The sequence below is a fragment of the Canis aureus genome, chromosome 17 (assembly GCF_053574225.1).
Source record: "Canis aureus isolate CA01 chromosome 17, VMU_Caureus_v.1.0, whole genome shotgun sequence".
Taxonomy (NCBI): Eukaryota; Metazoa; Chordata; class Mammalia; order Carnivora; family Canidae; genus Canis; species Canis aureus.
Genome location: NC_135627.1, coordinates 30,835,137 through 30,850,042, shown reverse-complemented (window position 1 = coordinate 30,850,042; position 14,906 = coordinate 30,835,137). Strand labels below are relative to the sequence as shown.

Below are 14,906 nucleotides of genomic sequence, written 5' to 3'. Positions count from 1 at the left end.
ACTCAGGTCCACATAGCCAAAACAGAGGCAGAGGCAGAGGCAGAGGCAGAGGCAGAGGCAGGACTCAAACCCAAGCCTGCCGGTTTCAATTTCAGCACTCTTCAGGTACTGCTGGCAGTTCTCAGGAAAATGAGCTGTCATGTCCCATTAGACAACCACCATCAGAAACATGTGTGACTACATACAGGTGGAATTCTTTGACAAGGGGGGAGAGACGTCAGGGCTGAAAAACTGAAAAAGAAGGCGAATCAACAGCTGTTATGAAAAGAGAACAGAGAATATTGCATATTTTTCAAATAAGCATATTGATAGGATATGGAGTTTTTAGAACTAAACAGTTTCGCCAGAAAACTGCTTAAAATGGCTCTTCCTAGGCCTGAAAGTATTAAGGGGTAAGCAGGTTTTTTTTCCACATTCCCTACCACCTGCTATTGTGATTCTGTTGTTTCTTACCTTTTTCTTTGTACACAGTATGCTTGAGACAAATCCATGCAAAGTCATTTCCCTTCTGTGCTTTGTCATAACTTATTCCCAAAGTTATGTTCTCTGGTTTTGAGATTCTTGAGATATGACTAAAAATACCTTCCTCATAAATAATGGTTAAGTTTTATCCTTTTGGTTTCTAGAATATTAACATGAGATGGCTCACGTTCTAGTCAAGCATCTCGTTAGTTTCCAGTTTCCTTTTATTTCCTTCACAGTTTACGGACTGGCACTGACCAATTTGCCAGCAAACTTGATACAAAACGGTACTTTCCAGTTCTCGAGTATCCATGATATCTCCCCTGTGCATTCTGAAGGCTGGTCTCATTCCTGTGGTTTTTGAGTTTAAATCCACTCTAATTACAATGGCCTCATTGCCTTCTCTTCTCCAGTCTCCTGGACATACCTAGGAACAGCTTCCATCTCTGCACCTACTTTGGGTTTTCTGGAAACATTTAAAACCGGTTCTGAGGGATGTCTGGGTGGCTCAGTGGTTGAGTGTCTGCCTTTGACCCAGGGCGTGATCCTGGAGTTCCTCGATCAGGTCCCACATCGGGCTCCCTGCATGGAGCCTGCTTCTCCCTCTGCCTGTGTCTCTGCCTCTCTCTCTCTCTCTCTCTCTCTGTGTCTCTCATGAATAAATAAATACAATCTTTAAAAAATAAATAAATAAAACTGGTCCTGAGCCTGTGCCTTCAGACTTCTCCCACAGGCCTAAGCACAGGACTGGATTACTGTCATAGCTGAGGGCTGGAAAAGGGGATGCAGAGCTTCCTAAGCAGGTCCTGAGAGGAAGACCCTGGGGCTGAGTGAGTGACTATCCCTTCCTGATGCCTGTTGCCCAACATCCTTATGGCAGAATGACATGGTCTAAACAAAAAGACTGTGTTGCCTTGAAGGTTCTGGAATCTCTCTCTCTCTTTTTTTTAATTTCTTTCTTTATTTATGATAGACACAGAGAGAGAGAGGCAGAGACACAGGCAGAGGGAGAAGCAGACTCCATGCAGGGAGCCCGATGTGGGATTCGATCCCGGGTCTCCAGGATCGCGCCCTGGGCCCAAGGCAGGCGCCAAACCGCTGCGCCACCCAGGGATCCCCCTGGAATCTCTTTTGAACACAGGCAGCACGTCCCAACTGGCACTTTCAGGATATAAACACGTGAATGCCTTCAGAATGCTTTTCTGCTTAAGGCATCAAATTTCTTCATGAAATATGAATCCAAGGTTCTGGAGGCTGAAATTGGGGTGAAATCTTTTTTAAAGATTTCAAATTGAAATTGGATTAGTTCTGCCTGCAACCCTTTCACCTTTGCTTGAGACCACCAGTAGTGGCCTCAAGAAAAACTGATTGCTCCTGCTTTCAAACACATTGGTGCAGTTACATATTGCTTGCGACTCTGGGGCACCATCTTCTCAACACAAATGGACTTTGCATAATCTCTGATGGATCGGATGTATCTTATTCCAGAGTCCTTCCTTGCTCAGGAAGCCCATGTGCTTGCACACACAGTCGATCCACAAACTGCATCATGAAGAGATCAGTCCTTGTGATGTTTTTTTTTTTTTTTGGCAGTAAAGTCTCCAACATCAGGAGTTAAGACTACTCAGACTGTTCTATTACATTTTAGACTTTTCTATTTACATATTTTTTCCTAATGCCTTTTTCTATCCCTTGAAATACTTCTTATTCTTCAAGATGGAGCTCAAATGGCTTCTTAGCTACTTCTCTCCCAACAACAACCAAAAAAAATAAAAACCATAACAACAATCTTTCCTGAGTCCTGAAGCACAGGACTCGGGACATGTTTATGAAACTTATTAGAAGGTTCTCTGAATAGTTATTTGTGTTCAGATTTGCTCATTTTAAGTTTCTTCAAGGCAAACATTATACTGACAAATCGATTTATACATTTCCAACAGTGGGAAGGTAGAATAAAACTAGTCTGACTTATGATGACTTATAAATCAACAATTTGTCAACTTCATGTGCTAACTGTAACAAAGATCTACAGAAACACACTGCAGTCTGAAAAACAAAGAAAAAAAAAAAAAGCCCAGCAATTTTGTTGATTACTTTATACAAGTTCAAAAAGGTGCTGGTTAGTAAGATGGGGGTTTGTTCAGTTTCCTAAATGCTTTTTGTCTGTCTTTGGCATATATCTGTTTATTTACACACATATTTATATGTTCTTTCCATTGTTTAACTAAGATTAAATGTACTTCATCACTACTCTTCTTTTCCCTAAGAGTTAGGAAAGTTATTATTGTGCTGTATTAGTGAATTTCTTTATGGAAAATTGGATGGATTTTTAGATCTTTTTTTTTTTTTTAATTTATTTATGATAGTTACACAGAGAGAGAGAGAGAGAGAGAGAGAGGGAGGGAGGCAGAGACACAGGCAGAGGGAGAAGCAGGCTCCATGCACCGGGAGCCCGACGTGGGACTCGATCCCGGGTCTCCAGGACTGCGCCCTGGGCCAAAGGCAGGCGCCAAACCGCTGCGCCACCTAGGGATCCCCGGATTTTTAGATCTTAAAGGTATTTAAATTGTTTCTGAAGCAGTACCTCACACAGTTGTTAGACTTTATCACTGTATAAAAATGTACAGTGGTTTATTGACATGTACATTCCAATATTGTTTACAGCTGCAAGATAATGAGGCACACTCAGTATTGCACTTCATTAAAATTTCAGGCTCAACTTAACCTAGAAGTTTAAATGAAACTGCATTTGTAATTTAGTAATTCTTATACAGGACAAACATTGATATCTTTATATACAGTGTGATACTTATTACATTTATATGCCAGTCCTAACACAATTTTTTTTTAAATAACAGTCTAGGAAATAAACCAGAATATTCCTCTTTTCCTCCTCACCCGTGATGCAATTATACAGGATTACAAAAAGGCAGTATACAATAAACAATGATTATTTTTTTTCTTTTTTGCTTGAAAGCCAGCATCATTCTTAGTCCATGGGCATGGCAATTCTTTTATATCAATTATCTATAAATGTTCAATGTTTCACAGGCCAATGACGGTAATGGCCACATGCAAACACCTCACAAATTTGATGTCTTGGTTCAAAAGAAGATAAACCAAAATAATGGGGAAACTTTCCATAGCAAGAATTATGTACATGGTATTTGGCATCCTTCTTGCACTGTGAATGGTTCATTTTCATGGGATGTAAAAATGGTCCCGTCCTTATCCTGAGCAGAGTTTAACTTTACCACATCCACTTGGGGGACGAAGGCAATTTTTTCTCTGTAGACAAAGGAATCTGAATGTTCTAAAAAGTGTGAGCATTTCTGCACACTCCACAACCCAGAGCAAATTCTTCCCCAGTGGGTGGATGAACAACATGGAGGGGACATTCAGTTCCTTCTAATTGTTTTCCTTTGGGACCTGTATAATTTTGAAAGATGCAAAAGAATATAATTAAAAGAAATACATACACACACACAAACCTAATGTAAATATAAATCACCAATACGTTATTCAAAGAAAGATGACACAAATATAAAATTTAATAGTTATTTTTTCTAATTATAAAAGTAAAAATGTTCACCATAAAAAATTCAACATACCAGGTATATATAACCAGATATATATAAGGGACAGAATCCCTTACCTACCACATTCTGTCCTGTGACCAACAGATCTTATTCTATTAATGAATGAGATACATCATCCTGAAAGTTTAATTTTTTTTTAACTGAAGTACAGCTGACATACAATGCTGCATCAGTTTCAGATTCCACAAAATCTACACATTATGCTATGCTCGCCAGAAGTGTGGCTACCATCTGTCACCACACAAAGCTATTCCAATAACTCTATTCTCTATGCTGTACCTTTCACTGTGGTGACTTATTCCTTCCAGAACTAGAAGCTTGAACCTCCCACGCCCCCTTCATCCATTTTGTGCCCCCTATCCTGAACTATCAGTTTGTTCTCAGTATTTACGTGTCTGTTTTTGCTTTTTGTTTTGTTTTTAGATTCTACATATAAGTGTTTTAGATTCTACATATAAGTTTTAGATTCTACATATGTATAAACAATCATACAGAATTCTTTTTTTCTCGGACTTCATTCACTTAGCATAATACCCTCTAGGTCCATCCATGTTATCATAAATGGCAAGATCTCACTTTTTGTGGCTGCATAATATTCCATTGTGTGCGTGTATTCACCATATCTTCCTTATTCATTCATTTACTGATGGGACACTTGGGTTGCTTCCATACCTTGGCTATTGTAAATAATGCTACAATAAACACAGGGGTGCATATATCTTTTTGAATTAATGTTTTCATTTCCTTTGGGTAAATACCCATTAGTGGTATTACTGGATAATACAGTATTTCCATTTTTATTAGTTTTTTAGTAAGCTCTATACCCAGCATGGAGTCTAACATGCGACTTGAATCTTGAGATCAAGACCTGAGATCAAGACCTGAGCTGAGATCAAGAGTCAGAGACTTAACTGACTGAGCCACCCGGACGCCCCTGGTATTTCTATTCTTAATTTTTTGAGAACCTTCTATATTGTTTTCCACAGTGGTTACACCAGTCTGCATTCCCACCAATACTGTACGAGTGTTCCTTTTAGTCTACATCCTTGCCAACCTTTATTATTTCTTGTTTTTTTGATTCTAGCCATCCTGACTGGTGAGAGGTGATACCTCATTGTGGTTTTGATTTGCATTTCCCTGATGATGATGATGTTGAGCATTAGATATATCATTTTAAGGTAAAGAGCAATGAACAAAAATGGTCAGGAAAATCTGTCAGTTCAGTTGAACAGAAAGTTATTCTGGATGAGAGAATATGGAGACTTCTGTAGAATGTTTTTCTCCAAGTAAAAACAAATTAAAATGTAAATAAGCCATGTTACCCTTCTATCTTCTATGAAGAAACAGCATACACTGATGAATGGGAAGACTGATTTATTAGAGACTTATTTTTAAAAGTATCTGAAGGGAGATTAATAGAAAAATGAAAATCAGCTTAAATATATGAATGGTAAAATAGTATAAAATTTAACAATCTGAAAGAAGGACTCCAGGGAAGATATAAACTTAATAATCAAATAGATGAGGCTCAACAATGGACATTAAGGAGGGCATGTGATGTAATGAGCACTGGGTATTATATAAGAATGATGAATCACTGAACTTTACCTCTGAAACTAATAATGTGGTATATGTTAATTAATTGAATTTAAATAAAAAATAGACAAAATAAGAATTAAGAAATGTATTAAAAACTACTTTTTCTCTTTTAAAAAAGACCTGTTACATTAATATGCTTCATGTCATGTGTTTCTTATCATTTAACGAGGATTTTTAGCTCCTTTATAAAGGAAGAGCTTTATTGTGTAGGGAATACTGGCTGGGCTTATACTTGAATGCAGAGTTCCTAACAGCAGAGGAAGGAATAAAGTATGCATTAGTTTCCTGCAGCTAGCAACCAAAACAATAAATGTAAATTTTACTCTGTTTAAGAGAAATGTATGAGATTGAATAGAATGAGCTTATCCAGATCAATGTCAAATGAGATCTTCTCTTTTTTAGGATTAAAAACTCTTTAAGATTGTATTTATTTATTCATGAGAGACACAGAGAGAGAGGCAGAGACATAGGCACAGGGAGAAACAGGGCTCCCTGTGGGGAGCCTGACATGGGACTTGATCCCGGGATCCCAGGATCATGACCTGAGCCAAGGTGACACTCAACCACTGAGCCACCCAGGTGACCCTACGTTTAAAAACTTCTGTGATGTAAAAATAGGAAAACAGGAGGGATAAAAGGCTAGTGTTTATGAAGCTCTTAGCATGGCACAGTACATATACTCAGTAAAAGTTGTTTTACTACTACTGAACAATAACAAACAGTAACCTCATATAGAGGAATAAAAATTAAGCTCCACAGAAGCATAAGACCAAGGCATGAGGGCAAGCATCAGAGAACAGATCATCTCAGAAGGAGAAGTCAACTGCTTGTTTCAGCTAGCAGACACAACGGCAGCAGTTAAAACTCAGAGAGGTAATTATTCCAGTTATAAATTATAAAGTATATTAGTATAATAACACTTCCCACTCCATATCACACTGTACACTGATCTTCTGTCTGCCCCCTGGTGGGTGGGGGAGAGTTGTCAGGAGGAGGGACATTGGATGGCAGATCTAAAGCTCTAACTCAAGTGCATGACACCATCGACAATGGCTCCTGCAAATTGCAGTCTTGTTTTTTTCTGGGAGAAAACAAAGGGTCACTTATTCAACAAATATTTGCTTTGTTGGGAGGTAAAAATGAATAGTACACGGCCCCTAACTTGGAGTTCATAATCTAATCATGGTGATGAAAAATAATGATAGTAAAAGTAAAAACGAAACACACCTGCAGACGTTTGTATGCTTACTACTGCGGCCACTGTTCTAGTATTTCAACTTAATCTTCTCTCAGTCAGAGGCAGGAACTATTCTCCCCATTTTGCAGATAAGAAAACTGAGGCAAAGTTAACAATCTTTGATTCCCTCATCTTTAAAATAGGCACAGCAATATTTAACTCACAGGGAGCTGTAAAGGTTAAATATCCTGGCAGGACAGAAGGCAGTCAGCAAATATTTTAGAAAGTAATAGAGGAATTATCTACTTTAATTTCTTAATTTGGACTCTTGTCCTCATCTATATATTAAAAATTGGAATTAATGAGTTGACAATGGTTAGAGAATCACTCCTTCTGTCCTTCTAAGTAAAATGCATGGCTGTCTCCCCTGCTGATTTCACTGTGGGGTCTGCTTTAATTCTATTCCAGTTCTCCAAAGGAATGGATGAATTAGAGGAAAGTGAGAGGCTGGGAGGGCACGACTTGGTCTGAGTGTTATGATCTTAGAACAGATACTGAACCTCTTGAGGCCTTAACTTCCCATCTGTGAAGGTGGGGTAACACCATCTACCTTGTAGTTGTAAAAACTTAGGTAAGAAAATACATGTGAAAATGCCCGGGATCGATGTCAGTTCCTTCCTTCTGCTGTCGAAATCCTTTCCTGCCTCATTCCTCTGGTTGACTGTTTCCAGGGTGAGGTCCCTCTGTTGGGCTGACCTGGGTGATCGTGTAAATGAGCGAAGGGAGGCCTTGCCTTTGCAGGAGCCTCTCAGCAATGACTCCACTGCTGTGTTCTCCACAATACTTGTTTTACTACTAGCTAACCTCCTGATTACTTTTAGTGTTGGGTTGTTGTCTTTGTTTCTGCACACAGAAGAAACTTTCTTTTATTAAGTAAAATATGGATTTTCCCTGACGACACAGCTTACCTCCTTGATGACTTTCTCAGCTAGAAGCTGCTTATCTCCTGCACTCCTCTATGTCGTAAGAGGACACAATGTAAATGGGAACCAGGAAGCAAGACTGACTCTCCTGGTTCCCATTTACTTCCAGATCACTGACTTACAGCTTTTATCAGGAAAGTCTGTCTCCCTTGAAGCTACCTGATCCAGATGCTGCCCCCATCTTACTCTCTTCATTTGCTCACCTCCAGCTGACCACCCTCCTCCTGCTATTAGGCTTCACATCTTTATTCTTTGGCCATTATTCTAAACACCTAGCTGCACATTATTCTGATCTTGCTTCTTTCAAAGCCTACTACATCTACTTAAAAAAAAAAAGTTTTGAGAGGAGGAAGAGTATAACAATTTCTTTTTGACATGAACGAATGGCAGAAGTATCCATACGAAAAAAAAAATCTATTCTCTTTCTTTCAAAAAAAAAATCTGTATATAAGTCACCTTTCCCCCATTTCTACCCATCTTTCTGGTTTTCCCAATAGTTAACTAATTTTATTAATTTCTACTGTATTGTTCCAGTGTTTTTAAGGCACATATAAACAAATGGGAGCATATATTTTCATTTCCCCCTTCCTTACAAGATCGCATACTGTATACCCTGTTCCATAACTTGATTTTTTTTTTTTTTTTTATTTATTTATGACAGTCACAGAGAGAGAGAGAGAGAGAGTCAGAGACACAGGCAGAGGGAGAAGCAGGCTCCATGCACCGGGAGCCTGATGTGGGATTTGATCCCGGGTCTCCAGGATCGCGCCCTGGGCCAAAGGCAGGCGCCAAACCGCTGCGCCACCCAGGGATCCCCATAACTTGATTTTTCATGTAATAGTCTCCTCTACATCTTTCCAGATCAGTACACAGAAACTCCATCCTCATCATCATTTTCTTTTTTTGATGGTGCATAGTACTTAGTGTTTAACCACCCTCCTACTAGATGCTTGGATTGTTTACAAATTTTTATTATTACAAGCAATAGCCTCATATTTTCCTTTTCTATTTAATTCATATATGTAGGTATATCCCTAGATATGGGATTGTTGAAGGGTAGATGTGTTTGAAATTTTGAGAGGCACCATCAAATGGCTTTTTCTATTGGGTTCTGGCATCTGCACTCTGATACAACAGTGGATAAGAATATGTTTCCCAGCTTTTACAAAATTATATATTGTGCTGTAAGTACTCTTCTATGTATTTTCACCAATTTCAGATCTATCTCATGTAAAATTCTCTTCTATGGTCATGTTTACCTCACCTTCCACCTCCCTCCCTTCCCACCTCAGGGCTGGGACCACCAGCCTCCTGATCTCTCCCAATCTTTCAGTTTCTTTTTGGTTTCATATTCTTATTTTTCTCAGCCTGTCCTCCATACATAATCATTTCTCCTGTATTCTAGTGGCTCAAATCCTTGACTTTCTGATGCTCACTACACTGCTAGTTCCCAACCATTCTAGATCAAATCACTTGTCCATTTTATGGTGCTGGTTCCAGGCTTCTCAAAAACAAAACCCCACTAAATCCTTAAAATGGTTCTATTATCAATTTGTAACTTCAAACTTCACATTGCCCTTTAGTGCCAAACAGTGCATCTTTTACTAATCTTTAGCTGACTTCCTTTTCCTTCCCCAGGCAACTGTCTCCACTACAACTCCTAACCCCTCATCACTATGGTGATCTTTACACTTCACTCAGAATGTCAGAAGCTTATAAGAACCAAGCAATTCCCTCTGATTCTTTAGACTAGTTTGAACCAGATTTCTGCTACTTGGAACAGAGAACTCATGTGATCATTAAATTAAACTAGAAAGTATATACATCACAATCATGTTTAAAAATATTAAGAGCATACCTGCAGGACAGTGTGGTAGTTCTTCCTTGGGAATGCTAGTCATTCTTTGAAAATCATCATGACAAGCATTACAAAAATGTGTTGTTCCAAAACAGAAAAAGACGGCCACTGAACAGCAATAGCGACATTTATATTCCAAAAAGTCTGTGCCATGTTTTGGACACATCTATAGCAAAAGAAAATACAAAGACACAAGATTATAGTGAGCCTATTTCAATTACACTTAAAATAGTCATATATATATATATATATACACATATATCAGTGATTCATATTTTGCGAGTATAGATAGACAGCTCTCAAAACTGACTGAAAAAATGACATAAATATTAAAAAAATCAATGAATAAATGTGTGGCTTTGCCCAAAAGGTGTAGAGAAAGCCCCAAATTTTCATCTCAGATCCATCAAAAATCAATCTGATTTAATAAAGAAGACACTTAATTTCCTGGTGAATTGTTCCTGGTCAACCAAATTGATAGTTAATATTTCATCTATCAATCTCACAGCTGTACTGTGAAGCTTTCACTAAAGTGAGATAAATCTAAAAGTGTGACTGTAGGTTTAAGAAAATAAAATAAGAACATTTATTACTTGTTGACCATTTTATGGAGGACAAAATTATAAAATGCAAATAACATCCAAGAGAATAATATCTATGAATTAATTTGGAAAATTATACCCTGCTACATAAACATCTGAAAGCACTGGGCAAAAAACGTTCTATACTATTTCCACCATATTAGTTATATTATTATTTTTGAAAAAAAATTAGAGGTTTAACATTTCTAAGCTGTCCTTTTTAATAAAATGTTCTGCCCACCTGAGCCCTGGACACATCAGAACAGGCACCACAAATGAGCTCCCTGGGGTCATAATCATCTCCTTGTCCAGCCTCAGCATCACAGCGAGCTTCGCCACCAAAATATGCCTGTGCAGAGAACACAATTAGATTACGGCAGGAAAAAAGAAAGCCTTGCTATGGGACATACAGTATGAGCATAGTGAAAGTAAGATCCAGAGGTCTTAAAAAATACGATTATATTTAAGACATTCCTTTGCATGCCACGTGGATCAGAGTATGACATAAATCTGCTTCAATTCTGGAATAAACTCATCCTTACCATAGGAATTTCAAACATTGTATTGTTAAAATAATGAAAGAATGTATAATAAATATTCCAAGTAAATGTCAAGAATAAGACATTAAGTAATGATACGACACTGCTTTTTCAGGGTAAATTTTGAGTAATTTTTCTCATTTTCAAGTATTAAATGTTTCCTTCTAACTGCTTTGATAAATATGCTTAAGAAATTTCCAAATTTTAATATTATAGTACAAAAATATGCCTAAAATAAACATTAGTACATAATTAGAATCCTGGGCTAATGGGATAGAAAAAAATCAATTTTGATCATACAAAAATTTTTAAAAAGGAAAGGGAAGGGATGTCTGTCTGGCTTAATCAGTAGAGCATGTAACTCTTAATCTTGAGGTTGTGAGTTCAAGCCCCACGTTGGGCATAAAGATTACTTTAAAAAAAAATAAAAGTAAGGGAAATTTGGCAATTCCACTCAGAAGACTGCTCATACTTATAAGGCTATATTATATGTAGGAACTCAGCAGTATCCAATATACATATTTGAATAGGTGAAATTATCTTGGCGACTGGTTTATCTGTATTTGCTCTAGGCAGAAAATAAATGAGGCCAATTATAATTGGGGCAGTCTGCATGTACAACACGTCCCATAGCCGAAAAGCTATATCCATACTTGAGGATAAACAAGATGAGTCAATATAAATTTACTATCTGTAACAGAAAAACAGGTCAAAAGACAGGTTTCATTGATACAGAGGTTATAATGATTGTCTACCAGCTAAATCTGGCCTCAGAAGTTTTTTATTTGTCCTGAGGTCTACTGTTTATTCCAGTTTTTTCATTTTCTAAGATTCCCTGCTTGCTTCCTAGACATTGGACTGTCATCCCTGTGGTAACACACTATTCGTTTATGATGTTTTTAGCACATAACACACAGAAGTAATATTTTGTTATTTTGTAACAATACAAGTTCCACAAATTGTATTTGGCCCTATTAGTCTTGCCTTGGATGTATGTATACTTAACTGCCTTTCTGGCTATCATCTACCTATTCTGCCTTCCTTTTTTTTTTTTATGTCAGATTTTCAGTATTTTATTTCAAAATGACTTTTAAAAATAAAGGTCTTTATCTTATAAACAAACCCAAAGGCCATTAGGATAAAGTTCAGAAGATGACCTACAAGAATGTCAAAGTGAAATAACTTTCTATTGTTTCAAATACAGAAAAATTACATACTTGTTTGTAAAGAATTTTTTTTTACATTGTATTTTACTATTTTATTTTTATTTTTTTATAATAAATTTATTTTTATTGGTGTTCAATTTACCAACATACAGAATAACACCCAGTGCTCATCCCGTCAAGTGCCCCCCTCAGTGCCCATCACCCATTCACCCCCACCCCCCCACCCTCCTCCCCTTCCACCACCCCTAGTTCATTTCCCAGAGTTAGGACTTTATATTCTGTCTCCCTTTCTGATATTTCCCACACATTTCTTCTCCCTTCCCTTATATTCCCCAAATGAATGAGAACATATAATGTTTGTCCTTCTCCGATTGACTTACTTCACTCAGCCCTATTCTGCCTTCCATTCATTAGCTGTATTTTCTTTTTGTTACATTGGGAGATGATGAACTCTTCATTTACAGATTCCTTTACTCATTTATTCACTCTATAATTAACTTAGTGTCTAATAAGTGCCAAGTACTGGAGAAAGAGAAATAAAAAAACACTGTTCTCATGGAACTTATCAAGTGGTGCAGAGACAAGTCAATCAGTAATCATAATGCAAAATAAGGAGTGCTACAAAGAAGGCATGCAATATATCAAAATCATGTGGTAGTGGAGCAGAGGTGTGGGCAAATTACAGAGGAGGTAAAATGGAAGTGTGGTTAGACAGATTTGGCTATGCATACAAGCATGTGAGTCTGGGTGAGTGTCAGTTGAGAGTAAAATGTAGAGGAGGAGTAGGAAAAGCATTCCATGAAGAGGAATGGCCTATGCAATGGCATGGAGGAGTCAGTAGTGAGTGAGTAAACCTGGCTGAGTTTGGGGAATTGTAAACTGTTTGGTATTTTGTAGCATGGGGTGCAAATAGTAGCATTTTGGGAAATGAGACTGGAGATGTGGACAGGGCTATACAGGATCATTAGCAGGAAAATTACACATTAGATCTGAGGTTTAGAAATATTAATCTCCTAGTAGTGATGTAAGTGTAAAGGATGGAATGGAAGCTCCAGGAGCTCCACACTAGGGGCTCAGTAAGAAGGCTGTTATAATTACCAAAGAAAATGATTAGGGTTGCTGAAGATGTAACAGGAAAAAAGAACTCAGAGAGATTTAGAGACAGAGTTGACAAGACTTTGTAAATAAAGACTGGAGAATGAGAGAGTCAAAGTTGATAATGTAATACTCCTCACATGGACTTAGAAGCATATGTGAGAAATTCAAATGTCCAGTAAGCAGTTAAATATTTGTTTATAAATCTCAAAAATTTTGGAAGTTCGGAATGGTTTGGCAAAGGCAGATATACAAGAGCTCAGCAAAGTTGAGTAGGTTATTATGAGGCAAGAATACAGTGCTAAGAAACTAAGGAGGAGGTGAATGGAAAGGAACCCTATAAAGGAGTTACAGATAAATAACCAGAAAGAAAGAAGATATCAAGAGTATTGTTCTGGAAGCTAAGTAATTTTAATGAGGAAATGGTGAAAAGAGTCAAATAGGAGACATTTATTTAAGAACCAAATGGATTTGGCAAACAGGAGATTACTGATGTGAAGTTAGCTTGTGTACAGAAATATCACATGCTTTGGAAATAAGTCTGTATAGGTTAAAAAAAATCCCAAAATAAATTAAATAAAAAAATTCAACTTCATAGTATCAAGCTTTCTGATTTTTAACCTCAGACTTAAGATGTAAGAATTAGATATTATACAATTCAATTCTTAATCACAAAGGTGATCTCTAGTTTTTAAAAATTCCTAGTATAATTTATAGCATACCTTTCTGCATTTGTAGCAGACATAATATGCATATCTATTCATGGCATAGCCAGCTGGGTCATTATAAAATCTCACACCAGGAGTTGTGATAGCTTCACTCTTATGCAGACCTTCGTATTCCAGTCTCATTAAGGCTTTTCTTCTGACATCCTCATAGAGTTCTTTTATTGGATCAAGCAGGTCTTTTAATACTATATGATTTATTTTGTTCTGAAATTTAAAAATAAACATTATTTAATAGAATCATTTATCTTTGAATTCAACAAATACTTAAGTGTGTACCGAAGAACCAAGTACTGTGCTAGGAGATAACCAGAGAGTGAATAAGTTTTCTAAATAAAATGCCATTTAGAAATAATCCTGTGAAATCCTCTCAAGCCCTCATTTTTCCAAGATCAGGGACAACAGAAGCAAATAGAACATAAAACATGAAATTCTGTTTTATTAGCTTTATATTTCCTGAGTCTGCAATGTAGCTCCTGCTGCCTTAGCTCTTCTGGGAATAAAAGGTTGCCTTGTTGCCACAAATAAGACATACTCCCTCTTGTGTGTGTGTTCTGTCTGGTTCCTTGGGTAGGGTTGAATGCCAGGTACAGAAATGAGGAGGTAGTATTTTCTCTATCACACCACATATCATTTCCTAAATGCGACTTTTCATTGTGGCATCATATGAGAAGAGAGGTCAAATTACTACAATCTTTTTGATTGTTCCTCAGTTTAACTAAGCAATGATTGTGCTAAGTCTTTCCATGTTATACCCTTTATACCAGTCTGCATATCTGAAGGAAATAGGGAGAACTTAATAGAACAAAAAGGAATGGATAATTAATAGAGAAGCCATTGTTAATCACATTCTTAAAGGTTTTTTTTAAGTTAATCATCACTAGCTTGCCAAAACAAATTGCTACTTTGATTATCTTTAAAGAGATGTGTCAAAATGTCAACAATTTTCTCCTTATTTTACCTAAGATTCTAAAAGAGTCTTTCATGAAGATGAAAGCCCAGACTTCATCTTTAATGGCAGGTATCAGAGCCCACAAGCACTACAGGCTCATTCATTTTGGTAGTCATCTGTTGTCATGTCACATGATCTAAACTCTGAAGGGTCTGAAAGTGATGACGAAC

At 37.2% G+C, this 14,906-nt stretch overlaps 1 protein-coding gene across 13 annotated transcripts in view; it reads right to left on the bottom strand.

Annotated features, from left to right (window-relative positions):
* Nucleotides 1-3,055: 3,055 nt before the first annotated feature.
* Nucleotides 3,056-14,906, bottom strand: part of MYCBP2 (MYC binding protein 2) — a 258,579-nt gene continuing 246,728 nt past the window's right edge. For all 13 annotated transcript variants that reach the window (XM_077855281.1, XM_077855282.1, XM_077855288.1 and 10 more), the window contains 4 exons: nt 13,782-13,991; nt 10,501-10,608; nt 9,679-9,844; nt 3,056-3,891 (listed from right to left, as the gene is read on the bottom strand). In XM_077855281.1, coding sequence (XP_077711407.1) covers nt 3,776-3,891; nt 9,679-9,844; nt 10,501-10,608; nt 13,782-13,991 — 600 coding nt within the window. In that variant the 3' untranslated portion in view covers nt 3,056-3,775. The remainder of the gene's footprint in view (nt 3,892-9,678; nt 9,845-10,500; nt 10,609-13,781; nt 13,992-14,906) is intronic.